This window comes from Grampus griseus, assembly GCF_964374135.1.
Source record: "Grampus griseus genome assembly, chromosome: 14".
Lineage (NCBI taxonomy): Eukaryota > Metazoa > Chordata > Mammalia > Artiodactyla > Delphinidae > Grampus > Grampus griseus.
This window is the reverse complement of record NC_139008.1, coordinates 88,538,740-88,549,596: the sequence shown is the minus strand read 5'-3', so window position 1 is coordinate 88,549,596 and position 10,857 is coordinate 88,538,740. Positions and strand designations below refer to the sequence as shown.

The 10,857-nt window shown below is 67.0% G+C and overlaps 1 protein-coding gene across 1 annotated transcript; it reads left to right on the top strand.

Moving 5' to 3' along the window:
- The first annotated feature begins 8,288 nt into the window (after window positions 1–8,288).
- Window positions 8,289–10,004, top strand: SOX18 (SRY-box transcription factor 18). The gene is made up of 2 exons (XM_082671329.1): window positions 8,289–8,741; window positions 8,887–10,004. Exons 1-2 carry the CDS (start codon window positions 8,384–8,386, stop codon window positions 9,687–9,689), a joined length of 1,161 nt encoding a protein of 386 aa, XP_082527455.1. The 5' UTR covers window positions 8,289–8,383; the 3' UTR covers window positions 9,690–10,004.
- Window positions 10,005–10,857: the final 853 nt, after the last annotated feature.

The following is a 10,857-nucleotide window of genomic DNA, read 5'->3' as shown; positions in this document are numbered from 1 at the left end:
AGGCACCTTGTGTCACAGCCATCCTGCTGATACCCCAGCGTCCTGCCGACGCTCACTGCTGTCACTGCCGGGAGCTGCAGCGATAGAGAAGCACTTAGGTTCTATATCACACATTTTAGAAAATAATTCGGTAACTGTGTTTCAGTGGAATTGGTTTCCATGGTAACCCCATGGGCTTACTTTGTGCGCTGCCCTGCGATGGGGCACCAAAGCGAGGACAGGGAGGCGAGGAGGGGCTGTCAGCTGAGCACCAAGGCCCTGCCCCGGTTCAGGCAGTGCAAAACCCAGACCGCCCACCTCAGGCCCTCGGCCTCTTTCGTGAGAAGCCAGGTGGTCTCTACCTCTGGAGCTTCCGGCAAGGGCCACAGAGACAGCTCCTCAGGGGCCTGACACGTCTCAGAAGCTCTCGACTAAGGCCACCGAGGCTGCAGACAAAGGGAGACCAAGACGCCATGGCGCTCGAGAAGAGTGGCCAGGAGGCAGGGCGTCCTGCGGGAGGAGGGCCCAGCCTGGGGAGCCTGGCCTGGGCAGGGCAGGTGATGGGGAAGGGGGAGTGGACAGGCAGGCGGGGGTGCGTGGCAGGGGAGGTGGGGTGCTTCGCAGCTGGGGACCTGCGGCCCACGGCCCTTCGCCCCGTCACGGGAGCCCTGAGCCCTGACACGGTGCAGTCCAACGTGGAAGCCACCCCCACGCAGTGTCCGGGCCGGGTGACCCGCCTTGTGTCCTGCAGGTCCCACAATGAGAAGAGGCCGCTAGGTGGCAGGAGTGAGCCACAGACGGCCTGCGGGCCAGGTGGCCACCACCCTTCCCCACCCCCCAGGAGGTCCAGTTGGTTCTGGCCACAGCCTGGAAGCAGCCCGGGTGGGGCTGTGTTTGGTCCTGGAGAGTGACCCTCACGTGTGGGGTCTGTCGGTGGGTCCCACCCTGGCCAGGGTAGCACTGACTGACCAACCCCAAAACCCCCGACTCCCCACCTTAGAAGTCCCTGGTCCCAGGGCCCCTCATGAATTCACACCCCCCAGAACCTTGCTCAGGTCAGTTACGGCCCACCCGAGACCCCTCGGACCCTACCCAAACTTGGGAACTTCTTCCTCCAAGGAACGTGCCCCAACAAGCTGCCTGGGCCCCCAGAACCCCCCGCGCCCTCAGAAAGCAGTGCCTGTAGGGTGACATCAGGACGGTGAGCCTGGCTGTACCCACAACAGGGTGCCCACCGGGGCTCCAGACCCCACGTCCTCTTTGCTGCATCCAGGGAGTTGGCATACCACCCGAGTCACGTGGGGGGGATGCGTGAAGCTGCCCACGTGTGTGCACGCTGGGCACAGCACAAGTCACACGCACAGGGGCTGTGAGGCGTCTGTCTCCCCCGACTGCTCGGTCGGCCAGAAGAACCAGGCCTGAGTTCCACCCTCTGCTGCATCCCAGCCCCCAGACACCTACTGGGTAACGGAAGGAACGTGGCACCCTGGGGGGAGCTGGAAAGAACTTACACCTTCACCTTCTGGCCACCCCCAAGCAGGGGAGCCCCAAAAACACCCACCCCCCACCCCATGAGAGGCCAGCCCAGGACCAACTTGCCTGCTACTCTGGGCTGCAGCCCTGACACACAGACCTTCCTAGAATCAGGTGGGGCCCCGTCCCCACGACCCCCAGCCCCTCCACTTCCTCCTGAGATGGGCCCAGGAGGGGCAGGAGTGGGGCATGGAGAGCTGAGGGCCAGGGGCACCCAACAAAGAGGTACCAGGCCGTGTCTGGAGACTGTGAGCCATGAGCAGGGGTGGGGTGGGGGCACAGCTCCTGATTAGAGGTCAGAGGTGAAGAGGAATCAGCAAGGAGCAGGGACAGAGCCCCCAAGGGTGGGGGACAGACGAGCTCACCTTCCCAGACCCACCCAGCCCCCTTACTCCAGGATGCCCTCCTGGACACCCCACCAGTCCACCGCCAGGGGGCCTCCCTCCGTCCCCGCGATGGTCCCCAGGGAAGCGCCTAGTAGAAGCCCCGTTCCTGCCCCCACCCTGGGGCTGACCCCCCAGCTCCCCCTTAGGGCTGTGTCCCCTCCTGCAGGGGTCTTCCACGCCTGACCCCTTTATGGCGAGAGATACATGGGTCTGCCCTCAGGAGTCCTGCGACGTAGGGAGCCTGGCCCTGTCCTGGGGGCTCTGAGGGGGCAGACACAGCCCTGACAGGGGTCTGGGGACATCCCAACAACGCGTCCAGGGTCCATCCCCCAAGAGACGCGCTGCACCTTTGGCCCAGAGGCCTGCCCCTCCCCCGTCCTCAGTGCACGGAAACATCGGAAGCTCAGGCCATTAATTTTTCTATTTGTGTCCCCCACCACTTGCCCGCCCAAAGCCGGCCATGACCCCAGCAGGTCGAATCTGTGCTTCCCTTCTGGCTGGGGCAGGGGCCTCGGTGGGAAGGCCAGTGCCGCCAAACTCACACGGAGACCGCTCCCCGTCTCCCCATGGCCACGGGGGTGGGGCGGGGAGATCTCTCAGCCCCAGAAGCCCCCACCCCTCCCCGGTCACCCTGTCGGCAGCTCTCCCCCGACACAGGCACCCAGCTGTTTCCATACCCTATTTCGTCAGACCCTCCAGCCCACCCTGGGGGCTGCAGTTCCCCACCACAGGGGCTCTGTGGAGCTCAGACCCCAGCCAACCCCATCCAGGCCGCCCTCAGATCCCGTCCTCTGAGGTCAGGCAGGGCAGTGACCAGGGACCAAGTCCAGCACGAGTCCCCTGTCCCATGTGCCAGCGCATATCTCGGCTCTGCCATCCAGCCGCCCCCTCTCTGGGCCTCGGTCTCCCAGTCTGCAGAATGGGAAGAACCGCTGCCCCCAGCAGCCTCTCGCGGAAAGTCCCCAGCCCAGCCCACAGCCTTGGCCCAGGCCCAGCTCCCTCCCCCAGAGGCAGAACTTTGGGGGAGGCAGGAGGCATCCCCCAGAGGCCAGCAGCAGCCGGCCCTGGCGGCCTGCTCCAGGCTCGCTCTAACAATGCGCTTCCCCCACACAATTCCCAGAAACACCGCCCTCCCTGCCCTGCCAGCCCGCCAGCCTGGCGGCCACCCCACCCTCCCCCTCCACAGGGGCCCCAGCAGCCGCAGGGTCAGGGGCTCCGGTGAAAGCAGGGGGTCTGACTCACAGGGGTCCCCAAGGCAGTGCCTCCTGGCAGTTCAGGCACACCAGCCCTGCCCTGGTGGAGAGAGACAAAGGAAACTCCTGGGAGAGGCAGACTGGGGGCCGAGGAGCCAGGCCTTGGGAGGTGACCTTGGCCAGCCCCACTCCCACAGCAGACCCCTGCCCTTCTCTCCTAGTGGTGAGTTGGTGAGTCCATCCTTCTGCCTGCAAGGCCCATCTCCACACAGCAGCTGTGGAAAGCCAAGCCAGGTCACACCCCTCCTCTGCTCAAAACCCTCCCAAGCCGCCAAGTCTCCTTCAGATAAGAAAGCGAGGCCCTCCCAGGCCCCACACGCCCGGTTCCCTCCCCAGCACAGGTCCCTGCCCCAGGGCCTTTGCATGTGCTGTTTCCGCCGCACAGAAGACTCTTCCCCACGTGTGCCCTCACTGCTTTCACGTGTTTCCTTCAGGGTTGGCTCCACAGTCACCTCCCGAACGGGCAGGCAGTGAGCAGCCCTCTCTCCCCACAGCCTGGCTCCGGATTCTGACTTCTTTGTGGATTTGTTGATCGGCTCCCTCTCCAGCAGAGCGGAAACTCCCCACAAGCAGGGCTTGGGGCTGCTTTGTTCCGCTGCTGAAGCCCTATCTCCTGGAACAGGGCCTGACCCACGGTGGGGTCAATAACCGATCGATGGACGGATGAGTGGATGGCTCCTGCCCCTGAGCAGGAAGGGGCAGATGGTCCCCAGGAACGCAGGCTGCCCCCCGGCCAGCTGGCAGCCCCAACCGGTTGGACCATCAAAGCCATTTGTCACCAAAGCCAGGGCAACAGCCGAAAAGAAACTCACAGCTGCCGTGCCCACCAGGCCCCGTGGGCCAGTGACCGACCACCTGGGGGGCTCCGCCCCTTCTTCCCATGCTTCCCAGGGCCAATGAGAACGGTCACCAGAGCCCAGTAGGCGAGAAGACGAGCCAGGCCAGCCCAGGGCAGGGCAGTCGGGGTGGGAGCCCGGGATACGCAAGTGTGTCAACACACAGTCCCCCAGGCAGGACACGCAGAGAGCCCCATCTCTGCCCCACCAAGAGCCCCTGAGGGGGACCAGGGCACCATCCCTGGAGAACTGGGGCCGGGGTCACCGAGGTCTGAGCAAAGACAGCCTTCCCAGAGGCTGCCCGGGGCCCGGACTGAGAGGCATATGGGGGTGGACCCAAAGGCAGGAACACGGGGCCTGGCTGGCCAGCTGGGCCGGACAACTGGACAGACAGAGTGTCTGGCGCCTGCTCAAACAGGCTGGCCGTCCTCTCAGCTGCGGCCTTCCTTCCTGAGCTGGTGTTTCCTGGCTCCTCCCTGCTGTTGCCGTGGAAACCAAGTGGGGCCTGGGCCCCCGCCCCAGCTTCCCACGGAGCCCCCGCTGAGCACCAACTGGGGCCCACACAGGACGCAGGTCGCTGGATGACGAGCATGGCCGCGGTGCCCCAGGGCTCGCCGGGCTCAGCACCCCGACTCCCCTCCCTCACAGCAGCCCGGCATTCGGAAACGCCTCTTCACGACCCCAACACCTGGGACGCCCACAAAAGCGACCTAAGCCAACTGCCCACAGCCCGCCTGCCCCCCTGAAGCCACCGTCACGGGGTCCTCCTCACACACGCTGCATTCAGCGCCCCCCCACCCACAAGGCCCCTTCAACCCAGAGAAGCCCCCCCCCCATTTGTTCCTGCTGGCCCAAAGCACTCAGGGGCGCGCCCGACCCCTGCGCGACAGCCCTGGACCTGCAATGGTACCATTCTCTCCACGCGCCCAAGAGGCCCACGGGGCACCCGACGAGCACACTGACACCCTAGTTCCCGCAGCGCCCAGCTCTTCTGGGACTCCCAGGTCCCACGACCTGGGAGCACTCCTGAGAGCACTGCCCTGCAAGCGTGAGCACCGTGCCAGCTCCCTCATAGCCCCGTGGCCCTCTGCACACTGCGCCCGGCACCCCAGGGCTGAGCAGGAAAGCATGCGTGGGGCGAGCCTGCAGCCCCAGGCCTGAGCCCCAGGGTCCTCCAGGACCAGGCCTGCTGCTGGGCGTGTGCCCACTGGGTTCTAGGCCATCGGGTGCCCTCCCCAGAGGCCACCCCCATCCCCACCCGCCTCCAGCCTTTGGAGCCGCCGCAAGAACAAGCCGGGGGCTCCGGGCCAGTCCTGGAGCCCTGGTCTCCAGGACCACAGGGAAGGGTCTGAACTGGGCGGCCTGGCTCCAAAGCCGAGGTGCCAGGAGACCAGAGGCCTCTCTACCTGGATGAGCGTCTGACGGGGACCCCACCCCCGCCCTCTGGGAGCAGGAGGGTCCTGCCCCACCGGACTCAGTAATTGGTCCCAGCCCCTGCTTCTGCCCCTGCATTAGCCAGGCCTGGGCGGCTGGGAGCCTGTGAGGTCTATGCCCCGGGCAGCAGCGCCTGGGAGGTCCGCCACCCCCAGGGCCCAGCCAAGCCCCCACTCAGAGCCACCGAGCGGATTACCCAGCATCCCTTGCAGGCTTCGACCAGAGCCTAGGGGTCCAGTCCAGGCTGAGGGAGGGAGCGGGCGGAGGGCCAGGACGGCAGTGTCCACTGGACGCCCAGGCCAGACCCCGCTCACAGAGCAAGCTTGCCCGCCCTCCCACCTTCTGTCTGGGGAGATGCGGGCTGCAGACAGGGCCCCCCCAAGGGTGGGTGGCAGCAGACCTGGACCAGGCCAGCCTGAGGGGGGTCCTGGAGACGTAGGAATGCCCCCAGACTGTGGATGGATCAGGGGCCACAGCTTGGTAGCCAGAGAAGTCTTGGGGAACCCCTCCCTTGGTGGGTGTCCAGGGCCAAACCTCCACTCTACTCCCCGCGGGGCCCCATGTCCCCATGGCAGAGTCCAGCCTCACCCCCACACCCAGGCAGACAGACACGAACACACAGACCACACACAGATGCACAGACACACACCTTGGATGCACAACTGGCCACACCCACGCCGGCCCTCCTACAGCCCCAGGGGGAACCCCTCGCCCCGAGGCTCCAAGGTCAAGGCCACCCTGCCTGCAGCTCCCACCCCTCTGTCTCCCCAACTGGACCACGGGCCAGAGCCACCGGCCCTGTGCCTGCCGGGCAGCACACAGGGAAGGGTAGCCTGACCCCCAGGAGGTGGGTGGTTACCCCAGGAGACGCTCCCCTTGCCTTGCCCAGCCCTGGCCCACAGGACGTGACAGCCGGACACCTGAGTTCCACAGCCCAGCCAAGAGGGAGGGCCACTGGCTGGCGCCAGGAGAAGCGGCCATCCTGGGGGGTGGGCACTGGTGGTGAGGTAATTCTGGGCACTGTGGCCACTGCGCTCCCAGCAGCTTGAGCAACTCAGCTGTCAGGGGCTGCGGGGGTCCAGGCAGGACCCCTAGGGGAACCCAGAGTCCGTCCCAAGGTAGGGCGCTTGAGCAGAGGAACCTGGAAGCCTCCTTCCCAAGCCCAGTGATGATAATCCCAGACCCACCGCTGCCCAGGCTGAGCCAGGCCCTGGTGACCCAGACCACACACTCAGAAGGCTGCAGGGAGAGGCCTGTCGAGTGCTGGCCCCTTGGACCCATCCTTCAGCCCGGAGCGTTCCTCACACATCTCTCCCCACCAACCCCTGCAGGCTGCCCAGTCCACCCACCTACACTGGTCAAAGGGGAGCTGGCAGCACTGGGAGAGGCTGTGCACCCGTCCGCCCCCAGGCCCCCCGTTCTTACCTGCCTCCCAGGAAAAGCCAGTCTTCCCCCGAGACCCAAGAGGACCCACCTTGACTATCCCCAGTGCCCCAGCATGGGGTCAGTGTCCATGAATTAGGTGCCAGGGCCTGGGAGATCTGGAAGCCACCCAGGCCTACACCACAGGACCTGCCCTGGGGACAGGGTGCACGCCCAGCGGCCCCCAGAGGACCCCTGCGGGCACGCTGACCTCTCCCCAGGACAGCTCCGGAGCAGCCGCTGGGGCGAGCTGTCAGACCCACAGGGGACCCACCCCACTCATAAGCACTGACTGTGGCCTAGAGGGACTACCAGGGACAGAGGACCCAGAAGCTCTGGCCACACAGACCCAGGGTCACCGACACCTATGGTCACGCACGCACCGTGGAGCTCCCAGCACATGGGGTGGGGCTCCTGATGTGGTAGTGGGGCTACAGAGCTCCCAAGCTACGAATGGATGTGCAGGAGGGAAAACTCATCCCAGCCCCAAAAGAACCACCCTCAGCAGGAGGGGCAGGGAAGGAGCCTGCCCTGGGGAAGACGCCTCAATGTCTGCAGCCCAGATCCCCTGCTGATGGGGTGGGAGGGGACTGCAAGGAGGCTAGAAGCTCCTCTGGAAACCCTCTGGGGTCGGATGGCCCAGGGGAAGGCCCCTCTTCCCCCCATCTGCCCCAACTCGAGGTCCAGCCTCATTCTCTTGCTGCAGCGCTGGTCTGGCCCGCTGGGTAACCAGCTACTACTGGTCCCATCAGGCCCGGGGAAGGGAGAGGAGGCCCGGGGCTCCACCCACTCTGGACCCCTCCCCTCCGGCTCTGCTATGGGTCCGGGGCATCTACGCTCTCCGTCCCCTTACTCAGCTGCGACTGGCCCGGTTCCCAGTCGGTCTGGGAGTGGGGCGGGGGACACGGAGACCGTCTTCTCCTTTAACCCCGTGAACAGGCCCGGGCTGGCGGAGGGTCTCCAAGCCCTCAGCGCTGAAAGTCCCACGTGTGGGTGGAGGGTGGGCGAGCATGATGCCCCGGGCTTATCCAGAGCAGCTCCCCCAAAACACAAGTTGCTTTTCCCAAGGCGCCCTTCCCTTGGAGCCAGCCTCTGGTTGGGGAGGCAGCCTTCCCCACTTCCTCCCCGGGGGCTCTGACTCGTTGCGTGTGTGGGTTCGTCTCTGAAAGCCTGACAGCCCCCAAGAGGACGCCCCCTGCCAAGCTTCGGGTCACATCAGCCACCCTCTCCCACTCAGGGGGTCTCTCCTTCAGAGGGTGCGGGGGGCGCCGCGCAGAGGAGGCGGAATCCGGCCAGGCCGAGAAGAAAGGGAGCCCCCGGGAGGAGGGGGGCGGCCCGGGCCCGCCCCGCCACGCCCCGCCCCGCCCCGGTCGCCACGCCGCCCATTGGCCCCGCGCCGCTATATCTGGGCGCCCACCCGGCGCGAGGCCACCGCCGTCCCTACCGCCGCCCACCCGCCCCACGCGTCCGACCCCGACGTGCCCGCTGCCCACCCTCCGCGCTCCCGCGCTCCGTTCCGCCCAGGCCGCGCCCAGCTGGAATGCAGAGATCGCCGCCCGGCTACGGCGCACAGGACGACCCGCCCGCCCGCCGCGACTGTGCATGGGCCCCGGGCCCCGGGGCCGCCGCTGAGCCGCGTGGCCTCCCCACCGCCCCCGCCGCGCCCGCCGCGCCCGCCGCGCCAGCCTCGCCGCCCAGCCCGCCACGCAGCCCGCCGCGCAGCCCCGAGCCGGGGCGCTATGGCCTCAGCCCGGCCGGCCGCGGGGAGCGCCAGGCGGCCGACGAGTCGCGCATCCGGCGGCCCATGAATGCCTTCATGGTGTGGGCGAAGGACGAGCGCAAGCGGCTGGCGCAGCAGAACCCAGACCTGCACAACGCGGTGCTCAGCAAGATGCTGGGTGAGTGGCTGCTGGGCGGGGGCGGGGACGTGGGGGGTTGGGGCGGGCGGGGCGCGGGGGCACCTCACTCCAGGGCGCTCGCGGAGCTCGGCGGTCCGCCTGCCCGCCCGACGGCACCCGGCTGACCCGCGCCCGCGGCCCGCAGGCAAGGCGTGGAAGGAGCTGAGCCCGGCGGAGAAGCGGCCCTTTGTGGAGGAGGCGGAGCGCCTACGCGTGCAGCACTTGCGCGACCACCCCAACTACAAGTACCGGCCGCGCCGCAAGAAGCAGGCGCGCAAGGCCCGGCGTCTGGAGCCCGGCCTCCTGCTCCCAGGCTTGGCGCCGCCGCCGCCGCCCGAGCCCTTTCCCGCAGCCACCGGCCCGGCCCGGGCCTTCCGCGAGCTGCCGCCGCTGGGCGCCGATTTCGACGGCCTGGGGCTGCCCACGCCCGAGCGCTCGCCGCTGGACGGCCTGGAGGCAGGCGAGGCCGCCTTCTTCCCTCCGCCCGCGGCGCCCGAGGACTGTGCGCTGCGGGCCTTCCGTGCGCCCTACGGCCCCGCCGAGCTGCCCCGGGACCCGGGCGGCTGCTTCGGGGCGCCCTCGGCCGAGGCGCTCAGGACCGCGCCCGCCCCCGCCGCGCCGCTCTGCGGCCTCTATTACGGCGCCCCGGGTGTGCCCGGCCCAGGCCCCTATCCCGGCCCGCTGTCGCCGCCGCCCGAGGCCCCGCCGCTGGAGGGCGCCGAGCCGTTGGGGCCCGCCGCCGACCTGTGGGCCGACGTGGACCTGACCGAGTTCGACCAGTACCTCAACTGCGGCCGGACTCGCCCCGACGCCGCCGGGCTCCCGTACCACGTGGCACTGGCCAAGCTGGGCCCGCGCGCCATGTCCTGCCCGGAGGAGAGCAGCCTGATCGCCGCGCTGTCCGACGCCAGCTCCGCTGTCTACTACAGCGCCTGCATCTCAGGCTAGGCCGCCCGGGGCGCCGCGTGTCACCGTGTCACCGCTCTGTCTCTCTCGCAGGCGGAGTTGCCGCTACTCGTCATAGCCCCGCAGGAACCGGCAACGCCGGGGCTTGGCCGGGCGGAGGGCGCCCCTACGGGGCGGTCCCCACACGTCCCGGGGCTTGGCCGGGAAGCCCAGGCCTAGGACGTGTGGGCTGGCCCTGCCAGGGCTGTTTTTGAAGCGCCTAATCCTTTTCTTGCCGTGTATTTCCTAGAACTAGGCTGTATTTTTTACTTTGCCTTTTTTATATACATGAAACAATATATTTAATTTTTAATTAAACTTTTTCTTGCAAGGGGTTTCAGTGATGCAAAGCACCAATGTAGCAAGGGCTCTTTAAATAACGTTCGTTTGCTGTAAAGGAGGAGCCGGGAGCTGGGTGCCCGAGGCGAGGCCACAATAAAGCACGAAGCGCCTCTCCTTTCCTCGGAACTCCCGCGTCTGTGGTCGCTGGGGGTGGGGAGCAGTCCCCCCCCCGGGGCCCTGGGCGTGCCCTTCCCTCCAAAGTCCAGGGAGCCTGACTCGCAGCTGGGCCCCACAGCATGCACTTCTCCACCCTTCCAGGACACTACCCCAGACAGCCGATGGGAGGCAGGGGGTGTGGGCACTCCCCACCCTGCCAGCTCTCCACCCCCCTAACCCCCATTTTAACTCAAGCCTCATAGCGGTCAGACTACACCCAGAAATTCCTTCCACACCCTCACCCGGGTTTCACCGTCCTCATCTCATCCTGAAAACAACTTCCAAGCCCAGTGAGTGCCCAGAACCGCCTCTCTCTGAAGGAGGCTGGTGGGGTTGACGCCTGTCTGCAGACATGACATCCTGGGACTCCCATCCGTCATTCTCTCTCAACACAGTGTCCCCAGAGAGGGCAGCACCGTGACAAATCCACACTGCTTGCCAGGGTGACGTGTGCGGGCTCTACCAGTGACACGCGGTCAGTGACCAGAGCAGGGGAGCTCAGGCCTCACGTCTCGAGCCTCCACCTCTGGAACCCATCACACTAGCCTTGGGCCCTCTCCCAGCAGGACCGGACACCCTGTTTTCCCTCGGCTTCCTTGCTTCCACTAGCGCCCCCTCACTGGGGAGCCCATGGGTTCAGGGAAAGTTGGCAACAATCACCTTGGGCGATTCT